The sequence below is a fragment of the Coffea eugenioides genome, chromosome 2 (assembly GCF_003713205.1).
Source record: "Coffea eugenioides isolate CCC68of chromosome 2, Ceug_1.0, whole genome shotgun sequence".
Taxonomy (NCBI): domain Eukaryota; kingdom Viridiplantae; phylum Streptophyta; class Magnoliopsida; order Gentianales; family Rubiaceae; genus Coffea; species Coffea eugenioides.
In genome coordinates, this window is record NC_040036.1 from 19,188 (window position 1) to 42,122 (window position 22,935).

At 36.3% G+C, this 22,935-nt stretch overlaps 2 protein-coding genes across 3 annotated transcripts; one reads left to right on the top strand and one right to left on the bottom strand.

Annotated features, from left to right (window-relative positions):
- Nucleotides 1-140: 140 nt before the first annotated feature.
- LOC113762003 (protein BOLA4, chloroplastic/mitochondrial) lies at nucleotides 141-2,528 on the bottom strand. Its single transcript, XM_027305232.1, has 3 exons — nucleotides 2,141-2,528; nucleotides 791-858; nucleotides 141-607 (listed from the first exon to the last, which is right to left on the bottom strand). The coding sequence occupies exons 1-3, from the start codon at nucleotides 2,411-2,413 to the stop codon at nucleotides 454-456; spliced, it is 495 nt and encodes a 164-aa protein (XP_027161033.1). The 5' UTR covers nucleotides 2,414-2,528; the 3' UTR covers nucleotides 141-453.
- A 3,049-nt stretch (nucleotides 2,529-5,577) lies between these two features.
- On the top strand, nucleotides 5,578-21,969 carry LOC113763223 (dual specificity protein kinase YAK1 homolog). 2 transcript variants are annotated; one of them, XM_027306972.1, is made up of 18 exons: nucleotides 5,580-6,317; nucleotides 7,398-7,597; nucleotides 10,201-10,354; nucleotides 10,454-10,563; nucleotides 10,679-10,748; nucleotides 10,846-10,928; nucleotides 11,010-11,088; nucleotides 11,169-11,209; nucleotides 12,075-12,197; nucleotides 15,499-15,649; nucleotides 16,560-16,674; nucleotides 16,784-16,866; nucleotides 17,407-17,481; nucleotides 17,910-17,987; nucleotides 18,097-18,896; nucleotides 19,780-19,944; nucleotides 21,230-21,498; nucleotides 21,711-21,969. In XM_027306972.1, exons 1-18 carry the CDS (start codon nucleotides 6,102-6,104, stop codon nucleotides 21,785-21,787), a joined length of 2,889 nt encoding a protein of 962 aa, XP_027162773.1. In that variant the 5' UTR covers nucleotides 5,580-6,101; the 3' UTR covers nucleotides 21,788-21,969. The 2 variants fall into 2 exon arrangements, with proteins under 2 accessions (XP_027162774.1, XP_027162773.1); XM_027306973.1 differs by lacking the exons at nucleotides 21,230-21,498; nucleotides 21,711-21,969 and having other exon boundaries at nucleotides 5,578-6,317; nucleotides 18,097-18,937; nucleotides 19,780-19,862.
- Nucleotides 21,970-22,935: the final 966 nt, after the last annotated feature.

A 22,935-nucleotide genomic window follows, 5' to 3' on the forward strand; every position in this document is an offset into this window, starting at 1 on the left:
GATTTCCCAGCTAGTGCTATCAAACCTGGTGGATTTGCATTCCCCGCGTGTTAAAACGTCAAATGTATAAAACGAATCGCAAGCTTTGGTAGGACATGGCTTAGTTTCCTAAGCAGTCTAACAGCAGCCTTAAAAAAATCTGATTTAAAGCATTTACCAATATCTAAGCCATACTTTTCAAACCGAACTTAACATTAGTGCCGCAGCCCCTCAGGCATCCTTGATGCTCCCACCAATCCAGGTAGACGTAGGAAAGGGAAGAACAGCAGGACTAACATGAAGGCTAAATCAATGAATAGAGTAAAAACATGAAGCAGATACCATTGTTCAAATGTGCGTCTAGAGACTAAACAACTTTCTTTAACCAACTTATTTCCTGTGATGAGGATATTAGTCCGGTAAAGTTGGATTGTAGACAATACGGGAACACGATATGCCAATGTGTGCAGTAATTTATCCCTCTGCTGCTGCTTCTGCAGGAGTCCTTGTGGTCATCTGATCAACTGCATGCACTGTGTTTTGAAGTTCTTCCCATATAGCTTTGTATACCATCCTCTGCCTACCCACAGCAGATTGACCCTCAAAAGCTGTAGAGATTACATCAATGCTGCAAAACACAATACAGCCAATGAGAATATTCATAGCACTGTGTTAAGGATGATTGCTTCATATAAGATCCTTCACTGCAATTAATGTTCACATTACAGCCAATGAGAATATTCATAGCCAGATTAACAGAAGGCATCAGATGTCCTTAAATGTATTAAATAAACGACAACGGCAAATTCACCTTACATGGCGACCATCACCATAAGAATCCTTCACTATGACGGATTCCGCATTAAGCTGTTCCTTGATCTGTTGAAACACAGAATAGCAGAAGCATTGAGAATCTGAAAGTTAACACCGACATATATATATATATATATATATATATATATATATATATGAATAGAGAACTAAGTCCCCTACAAAAGTATAACACATGATGATCCAACATTTGTCAAACCATATATTCCTGAGCTATCTAATAAATAAAGGATGCCCCATGTCACAATTTTGACTTAAAAAATTCACTAAAAAGACTAGTTATACCAAAAGGGAATACGATTGGAGGATATAAAAGATTTGTCAACCAGTAATGGAAATTACACAAGTAGTCGATAAGGTGAAGAACTGAACCAAGAATTCTCTTTCTTCATCAGCAATCGGATCACTGATCGCTGGTGGTCTGTACATGAGTGCTGAGAGGACTACGATTCAATTGTGCATACCAAAATTTCAAACAACCAACTATGAAGTCGTAGATGACCAATTTTTTGCAATTATAGAACATCAACAACCATCAATGAACTTCAGATTAAGCATTTAGCTAACAAAAGCACCAATTGAATCCTAAGGGATGAGTGAATGATCAAGAGGCTGGCATCACCTTAAAATCCTTGAAACCAATCTCCATTCTAACCTCATCAATAATACTAACCACCGACATGGAGACCAATCTTAAGAGCAAAAGCCATCAATATGATCAAAAGAGAATACTTTCGTGAATGAGAATGAGAATGAGAAGGAGAGAAATTCATCATGATCAAAAGAGAAATTCATCATGAATGAGAATGAGTTGCAAAGTTAAAACATTTCTAATTTCATCTGCATCCAGAATTTGATGCAGTATTACTTTAGAGGAACTCTCCTTTTTTACACCAAGGAACCAGCCCCAATCTCCACGTCCCTTTTATTTTTTTCTTTAACCATTTAATGGTGTCAAAGTCGTTAGCAGTAAAATACTAAATAAATTTCATTCCATTTCAAGGTCTAGTTAATTGTATACTGATATTTTACCCCGAGATAATCAAGTTGGCCGGCGTAACTGAAATTTGTCAACTGTGGATTTTCCCAAAGGCTTCATCCTAGTCCCGCCATATAACATTCATAATTCGCCGAAGAAATTTTCCTACTTTAAAGATTTCTGGTCTCTTTTGCCGCAGGTACAAAGGATCAACCATTTTTACGCAAATAAAGCAACTCTCTTGAGCCAAAGATTGCTCCGACTAAGTGAAGAAAATGATAAGAGGAGCTCGTTTTGACAGAATGTATCATACAAGAAGGGCAAAAAAGAGATGCGTTCAGTGGATCGAACCTTCCTCCCCATGGACTGGATCAAAGTAGAGTCCACTGAGCCGGAATCATTGACCCCAGTTGCCGCACGGACGCAGAATTCCCGACGAGATACAGCAGGAACAGCCGTCAATCCGATGCGAGAGGAAAGCTTCACATTCGAGAATATAAGAGCACTGAAATGATGTCCTTCCCGTCTTGCTGGCAGAGAAACGAGAGTACGACAGCAAAAGAGACGACACCTGCCCACCCACAGAGCCGCCGCGTTCGGCCGCGTCAACAGCGCCATGGCCATAGAAGAAAGTGAGTATAACAGGCTCCCCTTTCGTTCGTCAGATGCTGCGGGTGTTTCCCTAGTATTCGTGAATTCTTCTCCGGTGCCTTCTCCTTGGATAAATTCTCCACTTGGGTCCGTTCACAAGTATTTTCGGATGTTCATCTACGATCGTTTTCTTTATTAAAAGGGTAAAATTGTAAATTACCTTTTACATTCTGTAATTTGATATTTTGCCACATAATTCCCCTATAGTTTAAAAATCTATATATAATCTCTCATAATTTAAATTAAAGTATCACCGTTAGTTTTTTTATTAAAACTAACAATGAATAGCAAAAAAATCAAAGTCAAATTAATAAATTGATAATTTAATCCTTTCATTACTTGTTTTCTTTTTCCTTTTCTTTCTGTCTTTTTTCTTTTTTAAAGAGAAGAGATGATTTTGAAAATATATGCTTTGGCCTACAAAATCTTAATTCTCTCCAAATACAAAAGAGATAGAAGGAAAATATAAAATAAGTAAGAAACCAAAAAGATAAAAGGAAAATATAAAACAAGTAAAGAAGAAACAAAAGTTACCAAGTCTTTTTTGGTTGACTACAAATATCATTATAAGTTTTTAAACCAAATCTTTAGTATTATTTTATAGTTCTTATTTATCTATTTCTTATTTCAATTTCTCCTTTTTATGTTTGAATGGAAAAAATAATTAATAGAAAAAAACTAATGGTGACACTTTAACTCAAACCATGATAGAGTTAATTAATGGTGACAACCCACAAAATAGTAAAAAATTTCCCGTCGTATTTTAAAAATTCTCAAGATTCTCTTTTAAAATTCAAATACCTTAAAAAATGTTATTTTGGATTTAATTTGTGAATTTCACCCTTCACAATGGTGCCATTTTTTTACCAAAACTACTAAATTATTTTGCTGTTAATTTAATTTATTTGCACTTCACCCCTATCATATAGACTATTCAAAATTATTTTACTTTAGTGATTACAATTATTGTACATTTTACAATTACTTATATGTAGTTCAAGTAATTTTGCTTTATATTCGAACAGCATTTGAAATAGAAGAACTACTTATCTAATTAAATTTAACAATGAAAATAAGGACATTCTATTATGCTTTTCCTTTTAATAAAATTATATTTACATATCTTTGTGACTTTACAAGTCTACTAGTTTTTGGGCCCTGCGCCAAGCGCAGGGTAGCCTGTGTTGGGGGTGATGGATTTTGTTGTGTGATTTGGAGGATTTTGTTGATGGAAAGACCAAGACACCCCACGAAATCATCAGAATTACCATCGAAACCGGCCCATGGCTGAACTGTAGCTATTCCCCCTTCCCCCTTTTATATATTTAAGATATGAGATCCAAATATTCTTATTTAAACATTTCCAACCAAGCTAAATCCTCAATGAATTGACACTTCAATAAACATTGATATCATTAGTTTTTAGCTTGATTAGTTGACAAATCAAGTTAAAACAAGCTTTTATTGAGCTAAGTTCGTGAGTTTCAATTATCTTCCATCTCTATTTACTAAAATAATATGAATTTAAATCCAAACGACTACTAAAACTTCAAACCCATAAATTACATTCAGCATCCTTGTTGCACTCCCAATACACATATAGATTACATATGCAAGGAATACAAGAGCTATATATATAGAGAATAAGAGTTAATGGGAGAAAAAGAAAGAAGGAAGGAAAAGATGAATAAGAGAAAAAAGAATAAGAAGGAAAAGTGGCTTGTTAGGGATGAAGGGGAGGGGGGAGGTAGAGCAGGAGGAAGGAATTTCACTAATATATTTACAAATATTCAAAAAATACATTAAAAATACTTTTAAAATACCGGAGCAAATGTTTTGATAATACATTAACACTCATCTGTGTTCGAGTTTTATAAAACACATATCCAAATAGACCATAATATGAAAAGTTGATTGAAACTACAAACATTGCATACATACACACATATATATATATATTAACACACATATACATATACATGTATATTTGGATGCGTGAATTTTACATACCTTTTAAAAATATCCACGATCAGTCATATTTGTGTGTGTGAATTTTACATACCATTTAAAAATATCCACAAACAGTCAAACTCGTATGACTAGATATGGTTGTGACTTAAGTTGCAATCGAATTGAGCGGTCTGAGTCAAAGTTTGGCTCAAACTCGATATTGATCGAGTTCGAATTGACAAAATCGAACTCGAACTCAAACTCGAGATGAAAAATATTAAGCTCGTTAGCTCGCGAGTTCGAGTATATATATATATATATATATATATATTAGTTTAATAATAAAATTACATATATATTCATAATATTTTATTATTTATTAAGAAAAATATTTTATTTATTTTTTTAAAAAATAAAATAAATTTTTTTATTTTTTGGAACTCAAGCTCGAATTCGAGTTCGAGCTTTATTTTTTGCAACTCATCAAGGTCGAGCTCGAATTCGAATTTGATAAAAGCAAATAAAGATCCGGCTCAATTAAGTCAAAATTCGATTCGATTTAATTCGTTTACAGCTGTAGCCGTGACCCTTCAATCTTACTCACTTTGTCACTTCATTTATTTTGTTAGTTGGCCATGTTAACTAATGAGTTTTGTCAGGATAACTTGGTCACTTTACAAAATCATGCGAGGTGCGCATTAGAGAATCAATTATAATAAACATTGTCACATACTCCTACGGGACGATTGGGATTGAACATAAGGGTCTTTATGATATAATTATTAATTCACTTCATTTTTAATTAGGCCTTATTCTAACTTCTTTAGGTGTTATTATTTCATTAATAGTTTAATACATGTACTATTTACCTACTTATGCATTCATATCACAAGTATTTACTACTCAAACTGCACTATATGCTTATCATCAATATATCGCAGGATTCATCATGACAAGAGCTTTTGCCCATAAGCCTATATTTTTTATTAGAGATTACAATCTAGAACAAAATAAAGACAATGTATTGACAAGAATGTTAAACTAGGATTGCACCTAATTGGAAATTTTGTAATATTACTGGGGTGGATTGGTACAATTCAACCTATAGAAGGGCAAGGCGAGAAAAGAGCATGTTTAGAGGGTTTTTTTTTGGAATTAACCCAGGAAAGAAATGCCTAAAATACTAAAAATCTCATCTGGAGGAAGCGACGACGGTGGCTCTCTCTCTTTCTCTCTGGCTCACAGAAACAACTACTCCATTTTGATTCTGTTGTAGTAACTAGTATTTATTGAGCAATTCCTGATTTTGATCGCTTTTTATTCCTGTGTATTTGTTGCCAATCGTGGATATTTGAATATTATCTGTCGTCGTCTATCCGTCTTTCTCCTTTCCACCTTGTTTGTGTTTAGTTTCATTTGGGGAGGGTAGGGGGTGAATCACACAGTACAGCTCTCCCCCGTTGCCGTCAACATAAGAACGATCCGCGGTGGAGGATTGCTTTGAATCTTGTTTGGGATGGATCTATTACTGAAAATCGCATTGTCGTGACTGCTGGGTAATTGGCGAATGAGGATGGGCTTACAATCTTCTGGTAAGTTGGTTGAATTTGCTGGAAGATTGATACGTGAATTGTTGAATCCCTCACTCACGGCTTAACATAGCCTCGAACCAAAAATAAATCCCGCGGGAGTTATTGGGGAAGAGGATTAAATGGATGAGGTCACTCATAGTTACAAGGACGGGGAATCTGAAAGGTCCCCTCAAGTGGCAGGACAACCCGACGGCTCATCATCGCCATCGCAATCGCCATCTTTTTTGTCTGTTGCGGTGCGATGGCATCCAAGCCAGCTGGTCTTCCGTCCTTATACACCCGTTGTTGCTGCTGGTGCAAAGCCCCAAACTTTGCGCGTTGTCGTTAGAAGACCCGTAAGTGTTATTTTCTTCGGTTCTAAACTTGTGATGATTGTTTTAAATTTGTGCTTGTTAACCTATTGAGCTAGAGGGTTGTCCTTTTCTGTTTTTTCTCCCGCATCAAGACCTGTCTGGATGTCGTGCATTCCGCTTGAGAGAACAGAAAAGAGGAAATCCTCTTACCAAATTGCATTTTAGCCCTCAAATGCATATCTTTTTTTGGAGGATTTGCTTGAAGCTCCTTGTTTAACCACTCGCAATCACTATAATTCCTTGATTTTGGCCTTAGATGTCTTTCAATATTATATGGATCACTAAGATCAATACAGAGTATGATGTCGGTCTTTAGTTTGGGAACTTTTAGTTTGTTTCTAGACACTTTGTATGGTGAGCAGCAAGCATGCTTAATTACTTCATCACCTTGCCAAGTTGGAAAATTTTACAGTAGAATTCTTCCTTGCAGTGGTGCTGGGTGCCACTTTTACAGTCCATGACACTAAGTGGCTAGAGATGTTTTTGTGTATAGCCGTATCTGTTTCTACTTCTTTTATGGTGATTATTGCTCATGTTTTTCACAGTGATTAGATAGCCATTTTTCGGTTGGATGCTGTCATCAAGCATTTTAATGCAATGAATAAGTTTTGATCTCGATGTGTTTGCATTTAAGGTGCAAATTTAGTTAATGTCAAAATAATCTGATTGCAAGAGATTTTATGTGTAGAATCATTTTGACTAAATAGGTAGGTGATTGGAGATGTTCCCATACTGCCTCCCAACATCACAAAATAGAGAGTGCAATGCGAAGAAAAGAAAACACCAGTTATTTCATAATGGCATTCTTCAGCTTGGTTACTTGTGTACTGTTAATCTGCTTTTGTGCTGTAGCATGCCTACATGCGATGCTTCTTTTCCCCCCCCCCCCTCTTTTTGGCCCTTGCCGATTTGGCCTCTTTTGAATGCCTGCTTGTATATTGGAAGATGCCTAGTTATTGTGCATGTTGGCTTGTTGCACCTTTTACGTGAATTTCAAATACTATTGAGGAATTAAATTCATTGTGACCTTGAGCATGGATAACACATTCCTTCACATTGCAGTTGGTGGTAAGGTTAACTAAGGACATCGTTGAAACATATCAACTATGCAACCCTCATTTCCAATATTCAGAAACGTTGAACCCAAAGAGGTTCCTGACAACACCATCTATTGGAGTTTTGAATGATGGCTGTGATAATGCAAATTCAGACTTGATTCTGTCTGTTAATTATGCACTGATCAATATGGACACCAAACGAAGGTTTGAACTTCGAACTTTCTTCTCTTGAATTACATGTTCACATTTTTCTTGGGATTTTCTGACTCTTTTAAGTAGAGCAACTTGCTGTATCTGTCTTACAAATTGGGGTGAGACACAGATGAGGAGATACTAAATTGGAAATTGAATTTCTACATTCTGCATTGGTCTTGTTATTAACTTTTGTGCATTTGTAACTATAGGCAGATATTCTAATAGCGCAAATAACCTAGCAGGCCACTAAACTATTTTTCCATCTTAAATTGATCACTCAGTTGTCAAGAGTTTCAAATAGCCTATTAAACTCCTAATTGTGTGAACTACTAGCCTATCTTGTTTAAGTTCTTTAGTATATGTTTAGGGGCATTCTATGTCATTCTTTATATTATATGAAAAGAAGAGTTAAAATACTTTAAGCAACTTTATTATGTTTTCCTTAGTTTATTCCCATATTTTTCTTTATCTCTTCTAAGTTTTTCTTTACCATGGTATGTGGTGGTTGATGGGTTTCTTTCTTTTGTTTTTGTATTAATTATATGAGAGAGATAGATGCATAATATAGAGGCATGTGTAGAGTGCTTATGGATCTTGAATACAAGTTAAGCTTGTGAGGCATATTTACCATTGGCATCTCCTCGAGTATTTAATCATTGGCTCAAAATGCTGAGATTGTCTTGCAGGTTCAGTTGCTTGGTCACTCCCACAGGGAGATTGGCAACTTTATATTCTGGTTTCCTTTTGAAGCTTTTTTTGTTTGTGTGTGTGTGTATGAGCCAATTCTAAAAAGGATCGTATGCTGAGATTATTATGCAGGTTGAGTTGCTTGGTTACTCCCATGGGAAACTCGGGAACTTCATATTTTGGTCTTCTTGTGAAGCTTCCTTCAGTGCATGATTGACTGGTAGAAAAGGATCAATTAAGAGTTTTGCAGGATTGAACAGTGTGAAATATGTCACGCTTGAAGGAAAATATGCTTTGGAAAGCTTGCTTTTGTTGAGTGTACATTACAAGTTTTCTTTCATGTTTTCCTTTTAGTTCTAACATAATTGCCAATGGTGTACGAGAGATTTCCTCCAGATTAAGATGTTATAGCAATTGTAGGTTAGCAAAAAGATAGGGTGAACAGGGACTGTGCTTTGAACAGTGACAGGCTAGGTACAGGCTTAAAGATCTTGACTAGAGACAATATGAGTGAATTTTGGAACCTGTTACTGTTAGATTATGGTTTATATTCCCGGCTATAGGGTACAGTGTTCATTCTGTTGACTTGACAAATGGGTCAGATAGGACGTGGTTGGACCAGTGCTGCGACCTACACTTTAACCTGATTGAAACTTAAAAAAGTTCAAACCTCTTCTCATACTCCCTAACCTAAATCCTTGAGGAAAGAAGTTAGTGGCGAAGTGTGACAGAGTGATCTAAGTTCACTGATGTAATTAAAGGACAACAACCTTATCTGTTAACGATATCCTGAAAGACTCACGACTTATCATTAACTTGATTTTACTACACAACACTATAGGAGTGTACTTCTCTAAGTAATGTGTGCTCTAAGCTTTACTTATGAAGCTTGTCTGTGTCTGTGCATGCACGCAGGCATATGTTCTGTGTGTATTTTTTTTTAAATTCCTTCTCTGCAGTTTGTTATCTATGTCATAAGCACTAATGTAAACTATGGTGCATATGTCTAGTGGTGAAACCTTCGAGAAGTTAGGAATAGTTAATAGTCTTTCTAGTCAACTTATGCCCATTTAATTTAATCTTTGTATTTGTCTGCACCTCATGATGCATTTAGGGTTTGTGCTTCTAATTAGTCTGATTACGGTTAAAACCATTTTGAATTTGTATCTGAACTTTGTGTACCTCAAGATTTCCTTTTCGTACAAGTAGAATTTTATACTAATTGTCTGTCTTTTCAGGTGATTTTGGATTATAATTGTCTGTCTTTTAAGGTGCTTTTGGATCATAGTTTGTCTATAGTGAAGATTGAAAAGAATAACTTAGCAGGTTGTGAGATTGGGTTTAAACTTTACTGGATTCTGCAAAGGTGTGGTAAAAAGTTTACCATGCGACCTTACTCTGGGGAAAAGAAATAACAAATTGACTGGTTCTGCAGTACTACCTGGTTGTCTGCCCAACTTTTACAGGTCCCGTTTGGTTGGTCTAGCAGGTTGTTGGATGGGGTCGGATATGGGTACTTATTATGGGAACTAAACCTGGTTTGGTAGGGTCTTGGTTTTGGCCTTTTCTACTAATTCTGCCCTACTCGACTCAGGCCCCCCACCATCCAATGTAGTGGTTTTGTAGGAGCTTCTTGAAATCATCAATTATAATGACTGGTTAAAAACTGTGGTCAAAAGGCTGAAGATGATGAATTGTCATCAATGGCAATGGTTTGGGCTGCCTAAGAATCAGATGATGTATGGAGGATCTAAATGATATGGTGCTGATATTTAGTAGAGAATACTTCTAACTATCCCTGGAAATCATGGAAGTTCTTGGGATGAAATTGGGGAACTATAATGCTTTTTTATGTTGACTTTTGAAGATATCTTTTCTTTCCTTTGCAGACGCTATATTATATTGTATTATATGGTTATCTGCAGGTACATTGTCAAAGATATTCTTGGACATGGGACTTTTGGGCAGGTTGCTAAGTGCTGGGCTGCGGAAACAAAGAGTTTCATTGCTTTAAAGATCATAAAGAATCAACCTGCTTACTATCAACAGGCGTTGGTTGAAGTTTCTATATTGACAACAGTAAAGTGCTTCTGGTCTTTATTGACTGGCTTATTTTTGTGGTTTCCAGTGATTCATCTGCATTTCTGCTATTTATTGTTAATTATTCTCTCTTCCTAGTTAAATAAGAAGTTTGATCCTGAGGATAAGCACCATATTGTCCGCATCTATGATTACTTTGTGTATCAGCGGCATCTCTGCATCGCTTTTGAATTACTCGACACCAACCTGTATGTTCCAGAAAATATTGCTCTATTTGCCTAACATAATTCTAGAACTTTCCTTCATGTATTATAGATGCATTGTTGCTAACACGACATTGCGTGGGTTTGACTATTGTCTTAGGTATGAACTCATAAAGTTGAATCATTTTAGGGGATTGTCGTTGAGCATTGTTCAGTTGTTCTCGAAGCAGGTAGTGCTCATATTTTTGTTAAACTAAATTGTTTATGGTTGGGGCGCTAATGTTTTCCCTATAGTCATGCCCTAATGATGTCTCCTTCACTTCTAAGATACTGCGTGGGTTGGCTTTAATGAATGATGCTGGTGTCATTCATTGTGATCTCAAGCCGGAAAACATTCTTTTGTGCACGAGGTGAGCTACTGCAGTTATGATTATTCTTCCTATTGTGCTGCATGCTACTTTTCGTTATACTGTCCCACATTTAATTGGCAGTGTAAAGCCAGCAGAAATCAAAATTATAGACTTTGGATCAGCATGCATGGAGGACCGTACTGTTTACTCTTACATTCAGGTTTCTTTTTCTACCTTGGCACTTCTTCAAAATGAATTTTTCTGGTTCTGATGTGTACAAATCTTTTGTTTCTTTGACAGAGCCGATACTATAGGTCCCCTGAAGTTCTTCTTGGATATCAGTATCCTTCTATGTATAAACATAAGTTTTTTTTTTCTTCTGTTTTTCTCTGAAAGAGTACTGGTTTTACCTTGACTGCTGCAATTTGGTGAGTCATTCTAGATCTTCTGCATTATGTCTTTTTTATTGAGTTGTTCTAGATCTTCTGCATTATGTTTTTTTTGGTCCGTAGAAATGCTGAATTTGGTTGTCTGGGAGTTTCTTTTTTTAAAAGTTTTCTTACACGAAGGTGCTGCTGCTTGATGAACTTGGACACAGGTTAAAAAAAGGTTTCTTTTTACACCATCAGTGTCATATTCGAAAGATTCTGGAGCCTTGGAATTGTTTTTTAGTATTTTTGGAAGTGATACTTGATCTTTCATATGTCGTAGTTATGGTTTACATATATATTAATCTGCATTGTCCAACATAAAGGTTTTGGTTATATAACATCTGTGCAGCTGTATTTGCTTAACCAACACTAGCTTTGGGGGGCCCATTAAGTAGTGCTGTTTTTAAATGTTTTCCCTGAGTACTATTAGGTTCTTCTTTGAGTCTGAAATGATTCCTCTGTGCAGCCTTACCAAAGGTAATTTATGTATGAGCTCCGGTGCAATTTGTCTTCCATTAGTGGGCACCCGCAGATAGTCACATTACTGTTAAAGTTTTGGGTGTTATGAAATGGAATCAACATGCTTGTATAACTCTGCATAAATAGGCAAGTATAACTCCTGAAAAAATCCAATTCCACATTCAAACCCGGATTAGCTATCTAGCTAAGGACTCCTTTGCAACTATTAGCTGCTAGGCTAATCTCTGTTATGCACTTGAGGCCTCTGGGTGAGTAGTTAAGGATTTTCTCTAGTTTACACCTTAACTATGCCCAGGTACACGACTGCTATTGACATGTGGTCATTTGGATGCATAGTTGCTGAGTTGTTTCTGGGTCTTCCATTATTTCCAGGAGCTTCAGAGTTTGATCTCTTGAAGAGGATGATCAAGATACTTGGGTATGTTGTTGCACTACTCCCAAACTTGGTTCTGTTGTTTTACCATGTCCTTAAAATTCAGTGCATTCTTTTTGGGGTTCTGTCAGAGAATTATTTCTGTATGTGTGAGTGTGTGTGGCAGTAAGATAAAGAGGAACATCCTCGTGTTTGTAATAAATAAATGTGCGTGGTAGTGGAGATAAGGAATTTTGCTATCTTATTTATTTTGAACTTGCTATCTTATTTATTTTGAACTGGTTGGATTTTGACCATTTCATTTTTGTTTCAGAAATATGTGTGGTTCTTTTTGGTGTACCATGTTAATATTGGCATTGCATCCTTGTAATTTTTTTTCTCTGGGTCTTGGTAGGAATGGAGGACTTCTGTTAACAGAGAAATAAGATCGTCACCTCAAATAAATAAAGAATTGAAAATTATGCTTAACTCTCAGAATATACAGAACCAAGCAAAAGATTGTAACTTTGAAGAATTCCGGACGATGACAAGGCCTTTTTTTCCTCTGTCTTTCCTGCTGTATCCAGAGTCATCTTCTTTTTTAGGTGTGATAATGTCGTTCTTGTTTTTCTTGTGCTATGCTGTTGTTGGTCATTCTTTAGTGGCTTTTGACGGCAATTGCTTAGGTTGGTCTATTTTCTGAAAAATAGATCTGACGGTTTTTCTTTCCCATTTTTCTTAATGTATCAAGAACATTTGAAGTTGTTTCACAGGTATTTAGGTTTATCTTTGTACTGTTGTATTTCCAAAACATAATGATGCTGCTGGAGCAACTTCTTTTTGTATGCGAAGGTTTTCTTCGAGTTCAAAGCTAGATAAATTGGACTCATTTATCTTTCCATCTGTCTTCATTGCATGATCAACCTCTTTCTGTTGTTCTGTATTGCATTCCCAAGCTTTTATTGAGTAATTTTTGCATTCTCAAAGCTTGATACTTACTTTCTTCTTTCCAGTTAACGGTTTAGAGACACTGCCTGACCACTCTACCAGCAAAACTACTACCCCCTATAAATCATTACAAGCCATAGTGAAGACTTGAGTACTTTTATAGCCATAGGAAATTTTGATGCATTACAACATACTAGCTGCATTTTTTCTGCCTTTATTTGTTACATATTCAATTCTTTGTCATTGTTTTCTCTAGGTACCTATGCACTGATCAAGAATAGAAATCAGATCATAATTTGTATAGATTTTTATTACTATACTGCACTTATGTTCCTGTACTAAAAGCTAGAGGATGGCTAGTTAAGAGCTTGATGAAAATTTGTCGGTTTTGTTCTGCCATGCTGTGTTAGGTTTTTCAATCCAATTGACTCTCAAGCTTTTTTTTGGAGTTGGTATGTCTGGTTATTTGTGCTGAGTTTATTCAGAGTCGAGTATAGCAAAGTAGACTCAGTTTGAGCTTACCTAGAAAATAGCAGCCAAGCTAGGCCCATTCCTGTTTGCTAGGCAATTCTGCCCATTCCCGTTTGCTAGGCAATTCTGCAGTTTCTGGAAATTTAAAACTGCCATTCCCCTTGTGGCAAACATATAAATGAGAAACTTGATGATGCAAAAAGATGGACAGAGGAACTTCAATGTTGGCTACTTTCTTTTGTTTGTGGTTGAGATTGCAACATTATGAACTTTTACTGATTAAAATGATAATTTATTGTTTTGCTAAATCTCATGATAAATAATTGATTGCCTTTTCATCTGGTAAAATATACAGTAGTCTTGCCTCTTCAACAGCAAAATCATTTGTATTTTGATTATAAACGCATAAGGTTTGAAGAAAGCATGTAAAGTGTTTAGCATCTAAGAGCCATATTATCTACAGCCTGATATAACAACCTTAGAGGGTTCGCTAGGTTGGACATGATTATAAATTGCAGCTGTGTTATAATGCTTCCTTCTAATGATAGTTCTCTAGGGTTGATTATGGCTGGTTATTAATTTCAGGTAGCTAACTGGTTTCAACCTTCCCAAAATTCTTGCATGTCCACTTAGTTCATTTTACGTGTTTAGCTCATCACATTTGGCCTTTAACATTCTCTGATATTTCCAGGCTTTGGAAATAGTCCAATACAAAGCTAAACTTAAAGGATCTTAATTTTAGGCCAATAAATACAACTAAGATAGTTGAAAGCTGTTATTTTGAGCCCTAGATTATATTAAACAATTGTCTACCAAGTGAACATTGATTCATGATACCACTCACCCGGTCCTCACCACCCCCACTGGACTGTGGTAGCTGATGATGACATTTGAGGAGGAGGGAGGTTGGTCAGACTTGTCAACAGGAGGAAATGTACAGGGGCATGCTAGGTGGAATTTTGGCTCAATGAGAGGTGGTTTGAACATCAGATTCATGCATGTATGATGTTTTTGAAGTGGAAAAGAATTCCTGTGCCTTTGGATCAATGTGTGATGCTTTACTTGGCTTGTAACTCAACTTATGCTGGAGATGATATATGGTGTTGAGCTGGAATAGCATCTAATTGAACCATTTGCCATTTCGAATAATTCTGTACAACAAAGCCGGACCTTCATTGCTGTTAGCTTATGAGTGAAGCTTTTTGTCAATCTCTCTCTCTTTCTGTAGATAAAGAAATTCAGTTATATTCATCTAAAAGTATGACCATTGTGCATTCGGCTTTCCAGTTGCCTGCTTTGATGATGGTTGTTATAAAAGACATGGTATGGTGTGTTTAATGATCTTATGAGTTACACCACAATGATAATATTCCGAGGTATTACCATTTCATGTTTGTGACCTTGATACATCAAATGCATGACCTGTGGTGCATCACTGAGAAGAGACTAATTTGATATATTTGATCACGGAATTTATGTCAGATAATCTTCCCACCACTTAGCAATTCTAGAGCCTCATGCTAGATTTTCCATATGCAACTTTCTCTTTTTAGAGAAAATTTCTCTGCTACACGTGTTCTTAGAGAGACTGCTCTTTTTACAGTTACTCGTGAGGAAGGTGAATCAACATGCATGTCCTTTGCAGTACTGAGCCTTTTGACTTTATTTTGGTTTGCACCTTGGAAGTTGAATTCTTCTTTTGTGCTCTATTTTTACCTCTAAGCTGATTGAGGTTGGATCTGCATTTGCTAATCCCCTCTCCTCTTTAAGCTCATGGAGTTGGGAATAAGCACTTGTTCCTTTATCAGTATCTTATTATTGGAAGACTTGTCTTTTTGTCTCCAATTTTTTTTCCTTCCCATTTTTGATCAGCACTGTAAGTTGATTTAGACTATTTTGTTGAGCTGCAACATGGTCATTTTTGGCATAAACTTCAAAATCTTTGTAGGGGACAACCTCCAGATTATATACTAAATGAAGCCAAAAACACCAGCAAGTTCTTCAAATTTGTAGGAAGCATCAACCAAGCAGCAAGTGGTCTAGATGCAACTAGTAGATGTAGTGCATATCAGGCATTAACAGAAGAAGAATATGAAACTGTAAGTGTTCTTCTTAAATCTTCAGAATATATTGTGAGTTTTGGTATTAAAGCTGACAGTTTTTGAATCCCATCCATGCTCAAAGGATAACATATTTGTTGCCTTTTCTTGTGTTGCTTTTATAGTGTTGTCAAGATTCTTGCATTGCTGAAGTTTACTTTTTCCTGGCCTGAGCATTACAGTGGATAGGAATGTGTATGCAATTTTTTTTTTTTCCAAACGATAACAGTGTATGCAATTTGAACGTAGGGGTTTTAGAATGTCAAATTTCATTATTAGAGTTATAATGGTTGAAAATGAGGCGTCCATCAAGTTAAATCAATAACTTTTCAACAAACAGTTTGAATCGAAGAAAACATCAGTCGAAGTTTGAGTTAGATTTTATTCGTTTTGGTGGCATTGAGACTCATGCCTTTGAGAAATGTCCTGTGATTCATTGGAAAGAAATGCTTGGGTAGAAAAGTCCCTCAGGCTACTTAAAAGGACATGATATTGGAGAGACCTTTATAATACTAACACGAGGTAATTTTCTCAATGCTCAAGTGTCAATATACATTGATGGGGGCTTGTTTTGTGCACATTGTTGTAGGTTTTTATTCGACATTTTGTTCTATGTATGTAACCTTTTCTCTGCTCCTTATATTGGGAAAGCAGCAAGTCAGAGTGCACATGTTGTGAAGAAACATAATTACATGTGTGGAAGTATTTATGGTGTGAAATAGAGGGAGCATCTGAACTTGCCATTTATTTTTGTAGTGGATGTCTTTGTGCAACATTTTACATTTGCACTTGACATATTTTGGAATAAAGGCAATGATGACTGCTATTTGTGGCAGATTGTTATTGTATCAACTTTTACTTTTCTGCATCTTGTTTGTACTTGTGTAAGTTCTTTTATTGCATTTTTCAGAGAGAATCAAAAAAACCAGTCGTTGGGAAGGAGTACTTCAACCATATGAACCTTGAAGCTATAGTTGCTAAATACCCTTACCGGAAGAATTTGCCAGAGGAAGATATTGCTAAAGGTTAGCTTTCACAGTGTTCTTATAAAGGTGAAACTCTAGCTTCTGAAATTTATCGTCTAATGTTCAAGAAACGCTGATAAGATCCTATTTAATGGTGAAAATATGGCAGAAAGTAAAATACGATTGGCACTGATTGATTTCTTGAGAGGACTTGTTGAGTTTGATCCGGCAAAGAGATGGTCACCTTCACAGGTAATTGGATACTCCACTTATTAGTAAAGATATAATTGTTAGTCTCTTCTACTGAAATTTTTAAAACTAGATTGTTGTGTGACTTTCATAGTAACAAGGAGAAGACGTACCTCTTTTGCGGTCCTTGAAAAATGAATGCATAAGGCATCTACGGCCCTTTTTTGTGTAGATGGTTAAAAGACAGTAAGGTGACATGTTACTGAAGATGGTTAAATTATAGTGGCAGTATCTATGGCTGTTGTAGTGGCAGTAGTTGTCAAACATGAAACTGATAACTTATGACCATTATTATTATTATGGCTAGCTTTCCGTGTGAAAGACCTTTTATAAGAAGTTTTTCCCTACAGAAGGCATTCTAGACTTTTGTACACTGAACCTTGAATATGTCATTCTTTGGAATCTCCAAATAAGAAAACCTTATTTTGAAGAGAATGTAATGTACTTTGGCAGAACCCCCTCCTTAGCATCACTGTGAAGCTTATTTAGAATGATGATACAACACTTGCTAAGATTTCATAAAGTTTGAAACATGGTGTGCAGGCTTCAAAGCATCCTTTTGTCACAGGGGAGCCTTTCATGTGTCCCTATAAACCGGCCCCAGAGACACCTCGCATGGTAAGATCTTCTAGTACATGAGTTAATTGCGATTACATGATTAGCTTTGTTAGATCTCTCTTCCATTCTTTGCTTCCACATCAATATGCTTTAAAACAAGAAGACAATCTTGTTTAAGGCCACTGGTTAGTTATGTATGTATGTCAAAGTTGCTAGTGGCATCTGATACATTGCCTTTCCTGATAACCAAGAATTGCCTGTGCATTCTTCACTCCTAGGCATTAGACATGCGTAAAAGATGGATGCTTTAGCGCTAGACTGTTTTCAAAAGGACTAACTTTTGAAATTGTTTTTAGTGGAATTATAATTTGATTGTCATTTTCCTTTCCTTGCCTCAAAACTACCTCCTCCCCCCCCCCCCCCCACAAAAAAAAAGAGCACTATTTTTCATGCTGATCTTGTTAGAACTTTATCCAATTCTTTTGCAGCCTGTATCGCATCAGAATGTGAAGGTGGACCATCATCCAGCTGGAGGTCATTGGTTTGCTGCGGGTCTCTCTCCTAATGTGAGCTAGTTGGCTGTATTTATATCCAGGTTTTTAAACATGATGCAATGTAGCATGTGGTGGACCTTGTGCTGAAACGTTACCTTTATTTCATTGCTGGATTGTGTAGATCCCGGGCAGAAATCGAGTTGCACTTCAGAACAGCTCACATTTCCAGGTTCTACCATTTGCACATGCCGGCAGTTATGGTAGTTTGGGAAGCCTTGGCAGCTATAGTGATGGTCTTGTACTTGGAAGCAGCCATGGAAGCTATGGTGATGCCAACAGTCGGCTTGCATTTTACTCTCCTGTTGGTCCATCGGCAATGAATATTTACCCTCATAGTGGGTCCTCCATTATTGGTAACAGTCCAGATGCAAGGCGTGTTATGCCTCTACCACACGGGAATGGACTTGGTTTTAGTCCAGGTAATTTTGCACCAATGTCCCTTGGCAGTAGTCCTTCACAATTTACTCCTCCTGGCTCGTATGGTCAGATTTTATCTGGTTCTCCTGGGCTTTATGGTCCTTCTTCTCCGGCAAGAGGCAATTGTCATGGGTCACCTTTGGGAAAAGTTGCAGCTGTTGGCCAGTACCACAGAAGAAAAAGCTGGGGTTATTCTGGAAGTTTACAATCTCAAGAATTGGCATCATCCGCTCAGTGGCTAGGCCAAGTAACAGATGGTATCATCCAAGCTGAAGGAAACTCTAGCGTGTTTGGTGGTTCACTGTTGCATCTGCATCCTACCTCAAGTGTCACAAATTGGAGGCACCAACAAGGGGGCAGCAATGCACATGCTTGTCAGTCCACTTCCCATAACATGGCAAGTTCAGCTGCAACACTTGGTCCTCATCCTAAAATTGTTGGGCATGACAATCCTGAGGCTAGTACCTCATTGCCTGATCCAGGAGATTGGGATCCCAACTATAGGTAGTACATGTAGGCTCGTAGTTTGATTTATGAGCATTGAGGTGATTTCAAAGTTGTTTTCTTGTTATCATTATGTACTGCTTTGAGCAATGGTTAATTTTAATTATGATAGTGGTCTCTGTTTATGTAGGGGTCTTTTACCTTTATTTTTTTGGTGGGTTTGTGGCTGAGAAAGGTGCAACATGTGGCGAGTAGAAGTCTATTTAGGTGGTCATCTTTTGACTGCTTTTTTATACTGCATGGTAATATGTTTAGCATAGGTAGTCAACTATGTCCCCTACCTCCATATACCCTCCTAGCCTGGAAAAAGTGACCGGGTTTTAGTGAACTTCTTTTTATTTGACTGACTATTATTGTGCAACTTTTTAACAATTCCAACATCTTCCCTTCTGGGGAAAAGAAAATTCTTAGTGGAGAGACAGTTTGATTTTATTGCACTTATCCAGTTTTTCTTCACTTTAAATATTTTTGCTTCTTTGGGGCCTGGGAATGGTAGGGCCAGTTGCAGGAATTTTTGAATATTATTGAGGACTTGAAAGGTGTTTATAATGGATTCAGCATCAAATTTCTAAAGAGTGCATTTTTAGTGAGAACTCATAATGGATTTTAAAGAGGGGAACTTGCATTTTCAGCAAGAACTTCGCATTGTTTTAGTATTGCAGTGATCCTCTCAGAAGCTTTTATAGGGTCTTAAACTACAAATGTAACACATTCAGCTCGTCAATAGCCATCTTGACTAATGGTGTTCTATGCTGGAAGTTTTTCATTTTACAAATTCTATTTCCTTAAATAATATTTGATACTTTGGTGGTGATGCATTTGGTTGGTTTTCATTTTACAAATAATAATCCTACTTGTTTGATCTCCTGTGGCATTGCTTCAGCGAGGAGTTACTTCTACAAGAGGATAGCTCAGATGCTGGTGTCATGACAGCTGAATTCACCAAGGGATTGCATCTTGGGAATAGTGTGGCTTCTACAGATCCAGTAGTTGGGGCTAGCAGATTCAATCGTGTGACAAATTCAAGTGCAAACGTGTCAGCGCAAAGGTGCTTTGTGCTTCTTTAGATTTTCTTTCCAAAAAGTGTCGTTCCCTTCATTTTATCAGTTACACGAGTCCACGTGTTGCTCATTGCATTTAAGGTTCTTGCTCTCTTAGGAGGAGCAATAATCCTATAGACAACTATCATGAAAGTGTTGCTTTGCAATGAGACTAGGATATGTTTAGACTTTTTGTGGTTTTACAGTTATGTGAACTTGGACTGAATATAAGTTGCAATTTTGCATTTGTAAGTGCATATTTTGATGATTTTCAAATTTGCAACAAGTTATGTTGAAAAAATATATTCCTCAAGAAGGAAAAGTTAATGACAGTATAGAAGTGAAAATGAGTCATTTTTCCATCCTTAACATGCAAATCTGTTGACCATTAGGATTTGTCAGTGAAATTTGTATTTAACTTTGAATGTACATTTCATATCGATTTGGATTATGCAAAATCTAATCTAATTAAATTCTTCTTCTAAGTTGGATGATGTAGTTGTTATGAAAATGGATATCTTCTTTCTAGTGATCTTCAGATATATCTCCACAACTGAATTTGCTTTACGGTTAATTGAATTTTATCTGATGTGAGTTTGAATTTGAATGTGGACTAAGTGCATGAACAAAAGGTGAAGTTAGAGGAAGAAATGTGTGATATAAATATGATGAGGTTGACAATATATGGTGCTTTTCATTTCCTCTTAATAAAGTATATCGTTTCCCTTAGGACAGAATTGTGTGCGCTGTAGAGTTCTATGGTCCTTGAACTCCAGATGTTCTTTCTGCAATATGTAGTGATTTGAAACTTTTATGAATTCTCAAATCCTTTCATTTGAGGGTGTCATTTGTATCGTGCCTGTCTTAGTGCAACTAGAAATATTGATCGTCAAAGCTTACATTGTAGAGTCCTTTCTGAATTCGATGAAGTCCTGCTCGTCTTGCAAAAATTCTGGAGTGTTTTGATAGAATCTTGTTTGGAGACAGAATAAGTCAAATTTGAAATTCTTAAGTATCTGTTTTCCACATTTTGCCTTGTGATAAGAACACATCCTTGGGACCTGGTTTTATTGGACAACTTTAAATACTTTTTCTGGAAAATCTTCATTTTGAAAGTGGTTAGCACTTCAACAAAACCAAGTTATTCCTTAGTCTAATGCAGTATTTGTACCATGTGGATGAGTTGATTTCAATACCAACCGTGTGGGTTTTTTGCCAAAGTCACTTATCTTTCAGTTTTTGTTCTCAATTATTTTGTCATTCTTTTTAACCATGCTTTGTTTATCTTTACAGTCATCAAGGCGGAGTCACACTTGGAGAAGTGGGTAGCCCTACTTCAGCTCATGATGCACGCGGTGGGTATATCCACCCAGTAACCAAGACATCGTATTTAATGCCTCACTTTTCCCCAAGTTCCCCAAGCCGTTTGGGGCAACAGCCAATTCAACGAATTAACCATGGGAATCATGGCATGGAGTGGAATCATGCAAAGGTCCAACCCCCTTTGTCGAGCTTTTCTTCTGGTGGCCCTCGTTCTCCTGGAAGCATTGGCATGCACTGGGGTAATCACTAAGTCCACCTTAAAAATCATATTAATCATTTTTATTCTGTTTCTCCTTTTCAGACTTAAAAAGAGTCCTGGTCGTTATTTTCCTACTCATCGATAATAGAACCAAATAGGCTGTCTGTTATCCTTTCAAATGGATTGAATCAATTCAAGAGAGGGGTAGATAAATCTTTTGCCCCTAAATTTGGATCTTCTTTTCTGTTGTAGGCCGGAGGAGCAGCCATCCGATCAACAGTATCCCCCCTGCTTACCGTGGAAGAAAAGACTATGGAAGAATCGCTTAACAGTTGCTTGTGCCCAACTGCAATGGGTGGGTGCATCTAAGTGCCTGCACCTTCCTTGTGAGTTGCAGGCTTATGTTGCTGTAATCTCATCCGTGGACAATTTCCATTTATTTCACTGCACAGAAATATGATTTAATCTTATAATTCCAATTTCTGCTGGCTTTGCAAGTGATTTGCCTGGAGATCGTTTTAAAGCCTTCTATTTTGATGAAGTGTGTGTGTGTGTGTGTATTGAAACCCAAAAGTTCACTACGTTCTCCCTATGCATTTTTGAGAAAAAAAAAAAGGGTTCTTCTCTAGATGTCAAAAGTTTGTACTAGGGAAAATATAACCAAATCTTTCCTTTCTTTGGGCCACTGGCTATTTGCTGGGAGATTGGGAAATGATCACATGAACACTGATAATATGCACCAAGGCTTGGCTGAATTGATAGGAATGGTGGCCGCTTGACCGTGAGATCAATGGTTGAACGCTTTACCCTGAGGAAAAAGAAAAGAGGGATAATTTCAGGAACCTTTGAGGTTCCTGACAATTTCATTGAGCTTCCCTCATATTTAGAAAATACACATACCTTTCTTAATTTAATAGTTTTAGTAATAAAACTTTAAAATAATATTCACTTGATCAAATTTTTAAATGAATGCCCAAAAATACCTATGTGTAATAAGTTTTAATTTACTTTCTTATAAAATTATAAAATTATCTAATGTAATTATAAGGAAAAGGTGTCGAATTTTTTATGTCCATACTTACTATTTGATAAATAATTATAATAATAAGTTTATCACTATAATAGGATACTTTTGATGGTATTTTATTATGAATTTAGATTTATAAGATAGAAAAAAAATGTTGAAATAATTGATTCAGAATTTATGAATTTTTTGAATAGTGGGATTATCATAATTTATTAGTGATTTTGGGCAATTTCTTTTTGATTTATTGTTAATTTTAATACTAAAAAATAGAAAACAAAAATTACCAAAAAACAACAAATTACGTATAAAATTAACTCATCAAAAAAATCATTAGTTCGACATTTGGTTACAATAGAAACTAAAAAAAATAGTGATAATTTTACAATTTTATTGGCAACAAATTAAAATAAAAAGGAATAAGAACGAAAAAGAACGAAAAAATAATTTTAA

Excerpts from the sequence above, each read along its gene's own strand:
- LOC113762003 (XM_027305232.1), bottom strand. The coding sequence starts at position 2,413 with ATGGCCATGGCGCTGTTGACGCGGCCGAACGCGGCGGCTCTGTGGGTG. Across the intron at positions 859-2,140 it reads TCCAGTCCATGGGGAGGAAG|ATCAAGGAACAGCTTAATGC; the intron begins GTTCGATCCACT and ends GTGTTTCAACAG. Across the intron at positions 608-790 it reads GGTGATGGTCGCCATGTAAG|CATTGATGTAATCTCTACAG; the intron begins GTGAATTTGCCG and ends TGTGTTTTGCAG.
- LOC113763223 (XM_027306972.1), top strand. The coding sequence starts at position 6,102 with ATGGATGAGGTCACTCATAGTTACAAGGACGGGGAATCTGAAAGGTCC. Across the intron at positions 10,564-10,678 it reads GAATTACTCGACACCAACCT|GTATGAACTCATAAAGTTGA; the intron begins GTATGTTCCAGA and ends CTATTGTCTTAG. Across the intron at positions 11,089-11,168 it reads CTGTTTACTCTTACATTCAG|AGCCGATACTATAGGTCCCC; the intron begins GTTTCTTTTTCT and ends TTTCTTTGACAG.